The sequence below is a fragment of the Penicillium atrosanguineum genome (assembly GCF_028827265.1).
Source record: "Penicillium atrosanguineum strain IBT 20685 chromosome Unknown utg000001l_segment0_segment0, whole genome shotgun sequence".
Lineage (NCBI taxonomy): Eukaryota > Fungi > Ascomycota > Eurotiomycetes > Eurotiales > Aspergillaceae > Penicillium > Penicillium atrosanguineum.
The window spans coordinates 1,597,648-1,611,306 of NW_026623133.1; the positions used below are offsets into that span (position 1 = coordinate 1,597,648).

General features: G+C 50.5%; 6 protein-coding genes across 6 annotated transcripts; 3 read left to right on the top strand and 3 right to left on the bottom strand.

Annotated features, from left to right (window-relative positions):
- Nucleotides 1-806: 806 nt before the first annotated feature.
- On the top strand, nucleotides 807-1,521 carry N7443_000612 (uncharacterized protein; the record flags this gene model as incomplete). The annotated part of the gene is made up of 2 exons (XM_056880668.1): nucleotides 807-1,134; nucleotides 1,217-1,521. 2 exons carry the CDS (start codon nucleotides 807-809, stop codon nucleotides 1,519-1,521), a joined length of 633 nt encoding a protein of 210 aa, XP_056745906.1.
- Nucleotides 1,522-1,835: 314 nt separating this feature from the next.
- his3 (imidazoleglycerol-phosphate dehydratase HIS3) lies at nucleotides 1,836-2,625 on the bottom strand (the record flags this gene model as incomplete). The annotated part of the gene is made up of 3 exons (XM_056880669.1): nucleotides 1,836-2,251; nucleotides 2,308-2,413; nucleotides 2,455-2,625. 3 exons carry the CDS (start codon nucleotides 2,623-2,625, stop codon nucleotides 1,836-1,838), a joined length of 693 nt encoding a protein of 230 aa, XP_056745907.1.
- Nucleotides 2,626-3,013: 388 nt separating this feature from the next.
- N7443_000614 (uncharacterized protein) lies at nucleotides 3,014-3,524 on the top strand (the record flags this gene model as incomplete). The annotated part of the gene is made up of 2 exons (XM_056880670.1): nucleotides 3,014-3,106; nucleotides 3,159-3,524. The coding sequence occupies 2 exons, from the start codon at nucleotides 3,014-3,016 to the stop codon at nucleotides 3,522-3,524; spliced, it is 459 nt and encodes a 152-aa protein (XP_056745908.1).
- A 1,867-nt stretch (nucleotides 3,525-5,391) lies between these two features.
- N7443_000615 (uncharacterized protein) lies at nucleotides 5,392-8,962 on the top strand (the record flags this gene model as incomplete). Its single annotated transcript, XM_056880671.1, has 2 exons — nucleotides 5,392-6,254; nucleotides 6,307-8,962. 2 exons carry the CDS (start codon nucleotides 5,392-5,394, stop codon nucleotides 8,960-8,962), a joined length of 3,519 nt encoding a protein of 1,172 aa, XP_056745909.1.
- An 848-nt stretch (nucleotides 8,963-9,810) lies between these two features.
- N7443_000616 (uncharacterized protein) lies at nucleotides 9,811-10,402 on the bottom strand (the record flags this gene model as incomplete). Its single annotated transcript, XM_056880672.1, has 2 exons — nucleotides 9,811-9,921; nucleotides 10,037-10,402. The coding sequence occupies 2 exons, from the start codon at nucleotides 10,400-10,402 to the stop codon at nucleotides 9,811-9,813; spliced, it is 477 nt and encodes a 158-aa protein (XP_056745910.1).
- Nucleotides 10,403-10,980: 578 nt separating this feature from the next.
- On the bottom strand, nucleotides 10,981-13,338 carry N7443_000617 (Pet127 family protein; the record flags this gene model as incomplete). The annotated part of the gene is made up of 4 exons (XM_056880673.1): nucleotides 10,981-12,514; nucleotides 12,562-12,625; nucleotides 12,674-13,055; nucleotides 13,123-13,338. 4 exons carry the CDS (start codon nucleotides 13,336-13,338, stop codon nucleotides 10,981-10,983), a joined length of 2,196 nt encoding a protein of 731 aa, XP_056745911.1.
- Nucleotides 13,339-13,659: the final 321 nt, after the last annotated feature.

Below are 13,659 nucleotides of genomic sequence, written 5' to 3' on the forward strand. Positions count from 1 at the left end.
TTGTCTGGCGGCTCTGGGCTTGCCTGGTCCGGATCCTCTTTCTCTTCCTTCTGTTCTGCCCCTTATATTCATCTTAACAATTTGTAAACACGCTAGACTTCGATTCTTGGGCAGGGTGATTTGAACAGATATTGAACAATGATGAATCATGGCTTTGCCATTAAAGCTTTGCAAACTGAATTAAACCCTAACAATAAAAGAAAGAGAAACGGCAGTAATAGCCTCCCTTAGCAGAGAGATACATACCTTGGTAGTAAAATAAAACCCTTCCCCAGATGTCGATCTCCAACATGATACGTCAACCCCGTTAGGAAAGTTAATGTTTCAAAAATCCGAAACATCCAGAACAAACCAATAACATGCACCCCGTGCCTTGCATCGTCCATGCATGAATGGAAGAATTAGTCACTAAGCTTTGTAACTGGCCCCTCAAAGACGCGCCGCGTTTCACTCCCTACAATGCCGGACGAGTCTGGTGGATCGCATACTTCACCCGCATTCCTCACGGCCCCCTTTGGGAATACTTGGGCTTCAAATACCCCCCAGCCGTGGTCCTTAATGTGTGATGCATAAAGGGCATTGTCAAACGATGGCGGGTATGTAGGTTTGGGGCCAATATAAAGAGTGAATGAGATCCCGGTCTTGTTCTATACAAGCTTCACCCTCCAAACGGCTTGGATAAAGTATAGTTGCTGGGTTACTATATCCACCACAATCCTATTCCCCTGTTCTATTTCGACGTCATCGATTCACTCATTTTGACTCCCACCTTCGTTACTTCCACCCTTGCAACCCATCCAACCAAAATGCTCTCAATCCTCCCCATCCTCGCCCTCTTGGGCCTCGCCTCCGCATCACCACTCTCGTTTGCTTTCACTCTCATCGCCCGAGACGAAACTATAACGGAATCTCAAATGGTCGCTATCGCTCCAACATCTGCAAACTGCGATAACCCACCCGCTGCCGGCGAATGTGCAACCGCCAAAACAGCAGCAAAGTTCACCACCCAGTCCTTCGATACCTACGATGTTACCTCCAAGGCTGAACAAGCTGCTATCATCAGCCTGATGGCGTTTGAGAGTGATGATTTCAAGTATAATAAGAATCATTTCCCCGGTGTTGCTGGGCAGGGAAGTAAGTATTCCAACATTTCATCTTCTAATATACACGTTATACTTGATGTATCTTGGAGATTCATGCTAATCTTGATTGGTAGCACGAAACATGCAATCCCCCTCCTACAACAAAAAGTACGCAGCCTCCATCTCGGCGTTGAAAGACCAGGCCGCGAAGGTCAGCGATCCGGCTGGTTTGTTGGATTTGTTACGCGCTGATGAGACGTATGATTTCGGGTCTGGGGCTTGGTTCCTGACTACGCAGTGCTCCAAGGATGTGAGGACGAAGCTGAAGGCTGGGACTGAGGAGGGGTGGCAGAATTATATTAGTGATTGTGTGGGGACTAGTGTTACGGATGAGAGGAAGCAGTATTGGGAGAGGGCTGTCAAGGCTCTTGGTGTTTAGAGTAGGCTTTTTTTTCTCTTTCTTTTTTTCTCTTTCTTGCAGGGCTACATGGACTTTGCATGAAGGTGTTAGATAGCTTTTAGTTGTCGAAGCTGGTTTCTTCGATTTGGTATGGTATTTGGGGTTGGCTTAGTTTCCTTGGTTCGATAAACGCTCTATGAATTATGTTTCTTATGGTCTTGAATGTTTTACGCTAGTATCGCCTTTATCTCATGTTCCACACTCCAACTTTTTAATTCATAGATCAAGGCTGTACTGGATATTTAACCTCATATCAAAACTCTCATCTATCAATCGATAACTTTTCAGCTTCTTTATAAAACACCTTTAGTGCTAACAATATCACCCGCCCCAACGTCTCCCGCAACTCTGCGCGCACAAGCCGTCCGGATCGCAACAGCCAGAGCCTTAAACGCACTCTCCGCCCGGTGGTGGTCATTGTCACCATAAGTGCAGCCAATATGCAGCGTGACGTCGGCCGCCTGCGCAAAGCTCTGCAATCCGTGTGTGATCATCTCCGTGCTCAATGCGCCAATCTTCTCGCGCTTGAAGCCCAGATCAATGACCGCCCACGGACGGCTGGAGAGATCGATCACAGCCCACGAGAGGGCCTCGTCGAGGGGTGCGTCGCCACGGCCGAAGCGGGTGAGGGATTGCCGGGCGCCGAGGGCTTTTGTGAAGGCTGTGCCGAGGGCGAGGAAGGTGTCTTCCGTTGTGTGGTGGTCGTCGACTATTCATACAGTTAGTGGGTGTAAGGGTGGTGGTGGTAGTAGTGGGTTGACTCACTGTAGAGATCGCCCTTGGCGCGCACTGCTAGACTCCAGCCGGAGTGTTTTGCCAGCGCGTGCAGCATGTGGTCTAGGAAGCCAATTCCGGTGCTAATGGTGATTTGCTGCGTGGGCGTGAACTGGGTGGCGTGGGCGGCATCTTTACAGGGGACAATGCCTTTCTTGGCTGCTTCGGCTTCTTGGGGGTCGCTCGGTGGGGGAAGTCGGTGCTTGGTTCGTAGGCTGGGAGGACACCGCCGTCTAGAGAGAGAGAGATTTGGATCTTGGTCTCGTTGGTTGACCGTGAGATGGTCGCGGTGCGTGCGGTAAGAGCCATTGTGATGGTGTTGTGTGTAGGAGTGAGTGTTTGAGTACGTATGGATCCGATGCCGGCTTGATAATCGGCTTTCTTTTTTATCTGAGTCGCTATCGTGGATTATCGTTGATCCGCTTTGCGTCACTCGGTGTCTTTCGGGCTTTGCTTTTAGCTTGAGCTTTTATTCCATGAATGGGCTGGTCCGGAGATTTTGTCTGTCTGAAGCTGTGACTATCTACAGGCTGTGAATTGTGCGGTTCGTTTTTCGTTCCTCTGACTTCCATTTCTCGACCTTGGCCGTCGAACTCCCCGGTTCCCCGCATACAGAGCTCTACGATAAGAGCATTGATCAAGAATTGATCTGAAGTGGCCTGAAACAATTGCAAATTCTCATTTCTAGATACTCAATATGCCGCCGCCACCAAGCCATAGGGCCGATATTGAGCCTCCGGAAGAACTTACCACGGAAGCCGTCAAGGGCTTCGTGACGGGCGTAGCCCGCGTAGGTTCATCATACAAGCACGAAGAAGACTTGAGACTTATTTCTTTCACAGTTCGGATCTGTCTCGATTCTCGCACATATGATCATGAATCTTCCTCACCCCTTCACCTTTTCTAAACCCCAACCGCCCGCCCCCGCCGAATCTCAACCTCGTCGTCAGTCACCCTTCTCCCGCGACTATATCCGTTCACGTCTGTTATACCGACCAATGGAGGGCTTCTCCGAGTGGATTTCACCTACGGCTCGCGTTTACCGCGGGCTAACCCCACAATTCAAAGTCTTCATCCAGATCGCGCTCATGACCCTGGGAGGCTGCATCTGGGCCGAGAAACGAGTGACCGAGTACATCGACCTGGTCCGACAGATTAAACGAGCTGAGCGATACCAGGCTGAGCGTGAGCAAGGCACCCGTCGATAATTGAATGAGAAATAATCAGAAACCTCTCGGGTTACACATACTCCGGCACGTGGGTCGGTCGGTACGTCACGGAGCACCTCCCCCGTCTCAGGCACAGAGCAATTATTTTGATCGCCCTGGCAAAATCAATAGCTAGAAGGGAACGATGCACGAACGAACCGCCGGGGAGTAGGACAAGCTTCCCTGTTGGCGGCGATCTATATTGTGATCTCCATCTCTATGGCGGGCCCTGCTTCCCCCCTGAGCTACCAGAATCGCTTGGTCGATCGCCCCCATTGTGGATCCTAGCTATCCATTTCTGAAATCATCCGGGTGCGATCGAATGCAAGCTTGAACGGAAGTGTAGATAGTCTACTGTAGTTATACAGGACGGGCTAATTCGATGGTTCCAAGGTTCCATGGTTCTATGGTTCGTTGCCCAGGCACAATCCCAGCAGTACTGTAACCTGCGTAGTCTTAGTAGTCTTAGCCGACGCACATCCTGGACAGTGGAGAACGCCTCTTACGTGGCTGACTCCCAATCATTCGAATGCGTTGAATCCGGATAAGCTACTCGAAATGTTATTCGGCCTGCCGCGAACGCATGTCTCGTACCTGTAGATGACGAGGCGCAAGCTGTATGTAAACACGGATTATTAGTGAAACCCGGAACTAAGTCTACCCCGATTGAGTCAAGTCACCTAGAAGTAATATAGTATCATGAATCGGATGGAAATAAACCAAAGAAATGAGGAAAGCACAATCTGAAACAGCGACATGGTGCAAGTATCAGGGTCGCTGGGGCGAACATTTACTGCATCCGTCCATTCCTCTCACCTCCTTTTCCTCTTTTTTCCACCCACCTTCTAATTTCCCTCTCAGATCTGTTTTGACTGTTTTGGCTGTTTTCATCTGAAGGTCCTGGACGATCTTGTTCTTCTCCTCCTTTGACATCACGCTCTCCACCCTCGTTTGCCTCCAGAGACCCCCCGATCGGCACTTTCTGACCTCATCCTCGGTCGGAATTAACTTCGACAAGGAGGGCATTCAATATCGGAGCGATCACAATTGATCACCGCTCTTTGATCCCGCCGTTTTTGGTGTTGGGTGTTCAGGCACATCTCGCATCTCCGGAGACCTCCCCCCTTCCGGCGACCTCCCGGTGCAACCAAAAACCCCTCTTCTTCGCCACCTTGTTGACAGCTGCCAAACGCGTCTGGGGCTCGTTCAAATATATTCCCCGGTTCCGCTAGAGGTGGAGCTTCTGGCTATCCCTAGCTTTCGCCTGTCAATTGCTTCTCATGGCGCCGCGAAGCTCAAACGTACGAGACCCTCTCCTCCATCCCCGCTTTTCCATCTCCCCCAAGGCTCCTATCGATCTCCTCACTTCACCTTTGAATCCTAGCATGATTGTTCCTCACTAACGAGTTCCCAGTGAGAACGACGTTGGGGTCGTAGATCAGATAAACTCATCGCTCACCACTCTTGCGCCAATTCCTTCGACTCTGCCTGGATTCCCACCTTTCTATCCGTATCTCGAACTCGCCATGGCCGACTACAATGGCAAGAAGGAGCGAAGAAAAAGTCTTAGCCTATTCAGCCCTACATCCATAAGCTCTGCCCCGCTTCCCAGACCTATTCTGCATGATCGCACTCCCTCAGATGATATCCTGTCCCGAGATAAGAAATCCCGCCGCAATTCAGGCTTTTTTGGCCGGTCCCAAAGCCCAAGACCAAATGTTCTACGACGGGGAAGTGCAAATGCAGAGGTCGCTGCCTGGTCTGCAGCAATGTCTGCGTCAACACACATGGAAACCCCCGCCCGCGAAGGAAGTCATTGCAAAAGAAACGTGCTTCGGTGTTCGGCTCTCTGAAGTCGCTTCATTCTATGGACGATGATGAGCCGCTCAGTGCCTCTGTTGGTTCTCTCGGGGATGAAAGTTTGATCAGTCCCCGAAATGGGATCTGGTCTTCAGCAATCCTCCACCACGGGGAAATCCAGACTACGGGCAGCATGTGGAGGAAGAAGAGCCAGTACCTCGTCCTTACCGATACGCATTTAGTTCGCTTCAAAAATCAAAGCAAGGCTGCTGATGCCTTTCCTTCGATTCCGGCAAATTATAACAGGCCAGCCCCGGCCTCGCACCGCCAATCCGTTGCCTCGATCAGCTCTTTGCAAGACATGCAACTAATGGTCTCGAATGAAGTGTCAGCAGGTATCCCATTGAACAGTATTATCGCGGTATACATGTTGGAAGACGGACGGTTATCCTCTACAGTCGAGGTGGCCTACCTGGATGAACGAACACACAAAGCCGCATTGGTCCAGATGCAGACGCCCGATCTCCAAGAATTGAACCTCTGGATGGTGGGTATTCGTCAGGCTGCACAGATGGCACGATCAAACGACCCTCAGCCATTCGATCGGGGCTCGGTCGAGTATGTAACAAGGATGTTGGGACACGAACGAGATTACGACCCGGCCACGTTCCGAATGTTCCGTGTTATACAGATCGCCTCCAGCAAGTCCCCGACTCGCTCATCTTCGGAAGATCTCACCAAACTGTCACCTACCGGATGCTATCTTGCAATCGGCTTGCACAAAGTCCATTTGATCCCCATGCAAAAGGCAGCCAATCGGTCATCCGTGGTATCCTTGTCCGACGTTGAGAATGCCACTTCCTTTGGTCTCATGAACCTGACTGGTTTGTCAATGGAGTACGGCGATGATAGTCTCCATTTAACTTTCCGGTAAGTTCTTGTTGCGACGTTTCAGCCCCATTTATTCGCTAATATATGCAAGGGTCCCGCTGCGGAAATCATTCAACGTATTCCTGGCTTCCGTTCACTCGGTTGAAGTTGCTTGTTGGATTCGACAACACACCGAGTTCCTGCGCCCGCTGTGGACAAGACAGCCATATGACTTTGTTGTTCCCCGCGAGCTGCAAAACGATGAGAACTTCCCACCCGTGGTATTGGATGAGGACTATGGCTGTTTCGATCGAACCCTAGTTGCCTACTCTGCTAGCTATGATATCGACACTTCCAATATTCGGTATACGATCGATCTAGACTGCGAGGATGCTCCATGTTTCCGACTTCTTCGGCCTGCGTCCCCGAAGAACCCGCGATACGGTGCTCTGGAATTGATTGCAGTTATGCGAGCCCTTCGATACAATGAGTCATTTCTGTCCATTTCATTCCGTGGTATTAATCTTGATGCCTTGCAAGGTCTCCGCGATATTCATGGTGTGGATGCAGATGTGCATCTCGACAGGACAGGATCTCTCGTGCATATCCCGGGACAATCAAATTTGAGTGTCTTGTCCCAAGAGGTGCGCGCATTAGCATTGAAGAGCATACGGTTGCGCCGGCTCGACTTTTCCTATTGCCTAACCCGAACTCCTACTTTGGACAAAGGCAGCCGGGATCCGGGATGTGGAATCCCAGAGGCTATTTTCCCAGCCTGCCGTCGGGAATTGACGAGTGTGGACTGGGTGGTGCTGAATGGAATCCGATTAGGCGAGACCGATCTTGACTACCTGGTGGATGCCGCGTCTCAACCACGCAGTCATCTGCGAGCGTTGGAGGTCGGGGACTGCGGTTTGTCTGTGCATGACCTTGATCTCATTTTGTCCACCTTTGTTGCTCAGGAGTCGTCTCTGGAAGCTATCAATATATCTGGTGTACAGGGTCGTTTGAACCCCAACGTGCTCCAGCAGTACATCGGGTACTTCGGCCAAATCCGGAAGATCAACCTGTCACGCATCTCTCGCACATCGGGCACCGAGCCGCTCATTACAGCAGAAATGCTGTTCAACTGGAGACTCGAAGAGCTTGTTCTCAGCCGCACGGCCGTTAATCGCGAAACTGTCGACTCAATCGCCACTTATCTCGCGAGTGATCGTTCGCAGAACCTGCGCGTAATTCGACTTGATCAGTGCGGATTAAGCGGCGAGGACGTTGCTATGTTAATGCATTCAATGTCCGTTGGGCCGGGTTCTCCGCGCAGCCTCCATTTGCATGTCAATGAGAACCGGCTTGATGATGGCTGCTCCTTCCTTTTCGATGCCATTGCCAAGAATATGACGCCCTCGCATCTTTCTATGCAGATGATTGACTTCAAGAAGGAAGAGCATTTCCGGCAATTGGTGGATGCGCTTCGCAAGAACCGTACTCTCCGGTATCTGGATATTTCTAAGGCTTCTCTTCCTTATGATGCTGGGCCTGAGACTTGTCGGATGCTGCAGTTGATGTTTGAGGAGAACGAGACTCTGGAAGCTCTCGACATCAGTGGCGAGAGCGCGCATCTCGATGTTGCCAGGTTTGGAATTGGTCTTAACCTTGCATTGACTGGCTTGAAGAAGAATACTTCTCTTAAGGTGCTGAGGATTGAACACCAGAAACTTGGTCTCCAGGGCGCGAATACCCTGGCGTCTGTGTTGGAGGACAACGAATCATTACGTGAAGTGCATTGCGAAAACAACGATATCAACCTTCAGTCGTTCACTGTGCTCGTCAATGGTCTTCAAGGCAATCGCACTCTTCTCAGTCTCTCCTGTATGGATCGAGACCGGGTAATGTCGCTTGACAAGGTGCGCCGGGAAGTTGACAACGTCCGCTGGGATGCCAGCACCGTTCAGAGCTCTACAGCAAACTCGATCCGCCGTTCTCTACATGTCGCCATGGGTGTTCGCCCTAGTAACTCAAACCACCGACTGAGCAAGCCACCACCAGCCAATCCCAGCGCATCACCTCAGGAGCCATCTCCATTATCCTCTCAAAACGTGGACTTGGTCCTGCAGTCGTTGCAACGCAGATGGGATTCGGAAGTCGCACGTCTCCGCCGATACCTCCTACGCAATTACAATATCGCACACGGCATCGAAGACAGCGACATCGACGACGCCGCCAGCGACGGCCGACCTGCAACAGCAGCAAGCCTAGGAACGATGCTTGAGAACTTAAAATTGGAAGTCGCCGTATCAGCAGATGAAATCCACGCATCTCCACCCGACCACGCAGCTTCAATCCACCTCCGCACAGAATCCCAAGACAGCCAGCCAGAGCTCAAAATCCCACCTAAAAATCTCCGGAAGAAAAGCGCTCCAAATCTGCGCTCTCAAACCGCTCGCGCTTCCCAGAGCTTCCCACCAGAATTCGGCTCATTCAGCGCCTCAGCCACCCGCGTGGCCCTCCCTGTCCCTGCTGTTCCCGCCGCAGTTACAAAGGCGAGTAGTGTCCGCAGCACACGCAGCTCAAGCACGAATTCGACTGGCACCGGCAGCGCGCGCAGCGCCTACGGTACAGCTTCATCTGCCCTGCGAGGATTCCTCCGAGGCAGCGCTTTAAAAGAACGTCGAGGCGTCGAGGCCGTACGCCCGGTCTGTGTCTCAAACGATCAGGCCCCACGGCTGGACTGGGCACCACCTAAGCTCGACTTGGAGGAGCTTGAATAGCTTCTGCTGTGTACATAAACGTACAGACTCACCCACCTCATCCACCCCACCCACCACATAAACATCCCCGATTCTATACAGGTCTACGCTCGAGTGCACACACCTCGTCTCCTATGACTCTCACCATCCCTGCATCGCAGGTCCGCCTTTGGGCATTCACATTGACACTGATACCCACTTTCCGTCACTCTCATCCTCTGGGCGTTTGATATTTTTTTTTCTCTATTTGGTGTTTCGCACCATCGTTTTTTTGGGTTTGGCGCACGGCCTGGATCATCTGGCGTTGACATCCAGCAGCGTGGCTTTTTTTGCTAATTATTTATTTATTTATAAACTGTCTATTTCCTTCTATTGGGGACCGGGGTGCCTGATGAACCTTGAATGTGATCCTGAATACCTTATGGATTGATGTGGATGTGGTTCTCTCTTGTTTGCATTCCTTTGACACTGTATTGGGATTGGAGGGGTAATATTTAATTCCTGATTAGATCGGATCAGTGCTCAATGTTAATGCAGTATTGAATCTTGAATTGATTGTCCTTTGGTGTCAACATTATAGATGTAAGTGTAGAAGAATGTTGTGATACCGTCCCATGGGATTAGCACATAAATCTCTAACTCTTGTGACTACCCAACAGGCGTATACTAAGAGACGAGGGTAGAATAAAAGCTGTATGGGGATGTATATATGAATTTAGGAATGAGACAGCTGCTCAAGCAAAAGCCAACATTTGAAAGGATCAGAGATGCCTCTGGAAAGTCGAACTTGAGCCAAGCGCCCAAAATCAGACTAGCAAGTTGGCCTTGGTTTCTCTCTTTAAAGCATAGTGGTCATTCATGACTTCCCCTCACTCCCCATCTAACTCTGCAAGTAATTCAATAAAGTCCTCGTCTCCTTCCTCAGCCAACTTTTCGAATGTAGTTCTGTTGGCAACCAGCCACTCTTCCTCCTCTCCAGTCTGCAGATCGATCAGAAAATCAGTACTGCATTCCAAAGCAAAGTACACATATATATCCTGGACCCTGCTACACCAGAACCATTGAGATGTTCAAATGTTAACAAAAAAGACTCACTTTCGGCCTCGCAATCCCAGCCTCCAAAGCCGTCGTCAAAGCCCCCATAACCCAAACCGTCCTCAACCCTCTTTCGGCATTCTTGCCCACAATCTGCTCCCATTCCGCAACTACTGCTTTACAGTGCTCGACGTAGATCTCGTTGGTTCGATTCGACCCTGCACGTGTTCGGATAATGACCCGATTATATCGGCGCAGTTTTCCGCCTCGGAAGACGATTTGGGAGCTGACGTCTGTGAATCGGACGTTTACGAAGCATCGGGGTGTGTTGAATCGTGTGGCGTGTAGGTTTGTTAGGGCGATAGCTAGTTGTTCCTGTGTGGCGAAGGGGAGAGGGGATATATGTTCGATGTCGTATAGAGGCATTATGAAGGTAATATCAGAGTATTTTAGATGTTAAGAATCTAAGTGGGTTTTTGTGTTGCGTCTAGGGTGTTGAGGTATATATCACCCCGCATTCTGTTTTGTAAGCCCAGGAGGAACGGGCCCCCAAATCGGCCGAAAGGAAATGGCATAAATTTAACAACACTGTTCATGTCAATTGTTTAGGTCCTCGGTTTCTAGATGATGTATAGTCCCTAGGTCGCAACTTGAATGGGAAGTCAGGGCCGGTGATGTCACGTGGTTGAGATATACAGTAGGTCTACATCCATGGATCGGGGTGGTCACTATGCTGAGGATCTCGTATAACCAGATATTCAAATACTTAAGTGTTGAGAATAAGATGCCTTATATTGTGCAATGCAAGAGACGAGTTGATATCAATTCCCCACAACTCCAAGAAAATTCATTATACACGGCCCCCATGGGCCAACAATCAAACCCCAAAAATACAATGCAAGGGAATCGTGTTTAATGTACATGTACAGAGATAGGACCGAAAGACAGCCATCTCAACCCAATATGCCAGAGCTATGAATATAAAACATCCCACCTGGGCATGTTCACGTTGACTCTTCTCCCAGAATAACAACACCATGCTCCTTGTCCAATTTGTTCTCCTCCTCACGGAACCGTCGGCCCTGCTTCGCAATCGCGCGTAGCTTACGAATGTACTGGTTGTTCGAAGAGTCTTGGGACTCATCTTCGCCACGACCGGCCAGTTCCCTCTGTCGCCGCGCTTGACACATCCTGTAGAGCGTGCGGCCTTGTGTTGGGGAGAGTTCGCTCATCTCGTACTCAAGGGACCAGGCGTCGTTGGCTGTGAAGTTCACGGGTCGCTCAACGTAGGCGTCGTTGACCTTGTTGCGGACAGTCAGGGCAAAGGCGAGGAGGTTTTCTTCGTCATCTGATGATCCCTTCTCCTCCTCGGGGATTTCCTCGACAGGCTCAGGTGTAGGGACGTCAAGGTCGGAGTCGTCTTCACTTGGCTTCAGATTCAGAAGACGTTGCTGATATTCGTCGATGGCGGCCTTGTTCTTCTCTTGAATGGACTTGATCTCGTCTTGCGTGACGGGCTCGGCGAACACGTACATAAACGGTGTCACCGCGTCGCGGGTCTCGAAATGAAAGCGGAGGGACTTCTCGGGGAATCGCTCGGTTGCTTTATCAAGAATTTGTTGCCACAAGCTTAGACTCAGTTGGAACTCGGCATCTCCGAGGGCCGTGTCATATTGGCCGTGTAGGGCTTGATCCATCTCTGGAAGACTGATGTACTGGAAACCGAAGATGCGCTCTACATTGTGGAAGGCGACGAAAATACCGTCCATGCGGCCGATACGTACTTGCAGGGAGTACTTGAGGAATGCGGCGCGAATCATGTCGAAGAATTCACGCTCGTAGGACTCAAAGGCACCGTATCGGTCCTTAATCTCGTAGCCCAGGCCGTGCTCGAAGTTCTTCGCATCTTGACGGATTGAGACCACAGCTCGGGTCTTCAGATCAAACATGCCTGTTCCTGGGAGGCGGTGGTCATATGCGTCCAGCTGGGACCGCATGATGAAGTTACCGAAGCTGGAGAAGTGGTAAGATTCAGGGATGGCCTCTTCCTCTTCAGGGGAGATTTTGTTTTCGTGACTTCGTCGATAACGCTCGAAATCTTCCTTCGGCAGGGTGAGCAGCTTCTCCATCGACTTTCCGAGATTCATGAGAATATTGGCGTGGTCGAATTCCTTATCTGCGTCAATCGCGTACACTCCATCCTGGTAGTGAAGGAACATAGCGGCTGGCGCACGTAGCAGACGAGTAAAGGTCGTCATTGTTTCTGGGAAGCCACGAGACACTGTCTTCGTGTCCACGGGTCTCCACGAAGACAGTAGGTAATGGAAGTGGGAAAGCACCGAGGTCATACTGGAAGAAGACCCTACGTACTTCTTCTTCTCTTTGACAGCGATGTTGCGGAGTGTTTCATCCTTGGACGAGGTGATATAATCCTTAAGGGTATTGAAGTCAAATTCCGTAACGGGCATGATGTCTCCCAGATAGGGATCAAAATTATAGACTCGCGATCGGGGGTCTCGTAATTGGTAAACACCGGGACTATATCGGTTAGAGCAATGAAAGACGAGAGAGCTTGATGGACTTACTTGAAGAGAACTCGATCAAGTCCAAACGACAAACGGGGGACAGGGGCTGTTCCGTAGTCCAGTGCTTCGAGGTGTTAGCTGACATTCAGTGTAGTCACAAGGAGAGACCTACCCGCCACATCACCGTCCTTATACTCTAACGACCCGGTGGTCTTCTCAAGCACGAAACTTTTAACATGCGTAAGCTTGCGCTTGGGTTCGTCCGGATTCCTCTCTTTTTGAGTCTTTTTGGTCCGCTCCTCGAGCATCTTGGTCACTGGCTTTGATGGTGCTCCTTTCTTGGGCGCATCGTTTATATCTTCAGTACTTGTCGTGGTGGCTTCTGGTTGCTTCTTATCGAGTTCGCTTTTGGCTTTCAATTGTTCCAGTTTCCTCTGCATCTTGGCCCTCTGGGATGACCGGCGATCTCTGCCTCTTTTCGATTGACCGGGATTCGAAGATTCTGATGTCGAAGTCGCATCGTCTTTCGAGGGGAGATTGGAGGGCGCATTGCTCTAATCTTCAGTCAGTATTACCATTCACGTTACCCCGAGAGGCGATCCACGATTGGTGGCACTGTACCTCTGTGGCCAAGCCACCGTCCTGATTGGGGGTGGAAGGGAGCGGCGCATCGTTAGACTTGCTCTCAGATGTTCCATTGCTGGCTTCAATGCGCAAGAAAGGTCGGGCGTGGAATTGACGTAACCTGGACGGCGCGACAAAGCGATGGCTCAAACAGGAGAGGCACACATGGTCCCGGAGAGGGTCTGAAGCAGACCGGAGAGAGGCCCGAAACATGCCACCTGACTTAAGAGCAACGGAGAAACAAGAAACGAGAGAATCTTCCTAACGTCTCGAGACGTGACAGGAGTCCGAGTCGGCGAAGCGTCGCGCGGCGCTGTTTTTTTCTGCCCAGGCCCACCGCTCCGATAAGGCTGTAAGGCATGCAGGATCTACATACAGCACACGATCGTGGTTAAAGCATGAAAATTGGCGGATTATCTATGAGTTAGACTGATTCTTAAAAGTATTTGCACTTTCTCTAAGTCTTTGGTCTCGAAATCGGCAAACTCATTTCGTTTTGAGCTATCAGTCTACTCATGTAAAACTCTAAGTAAG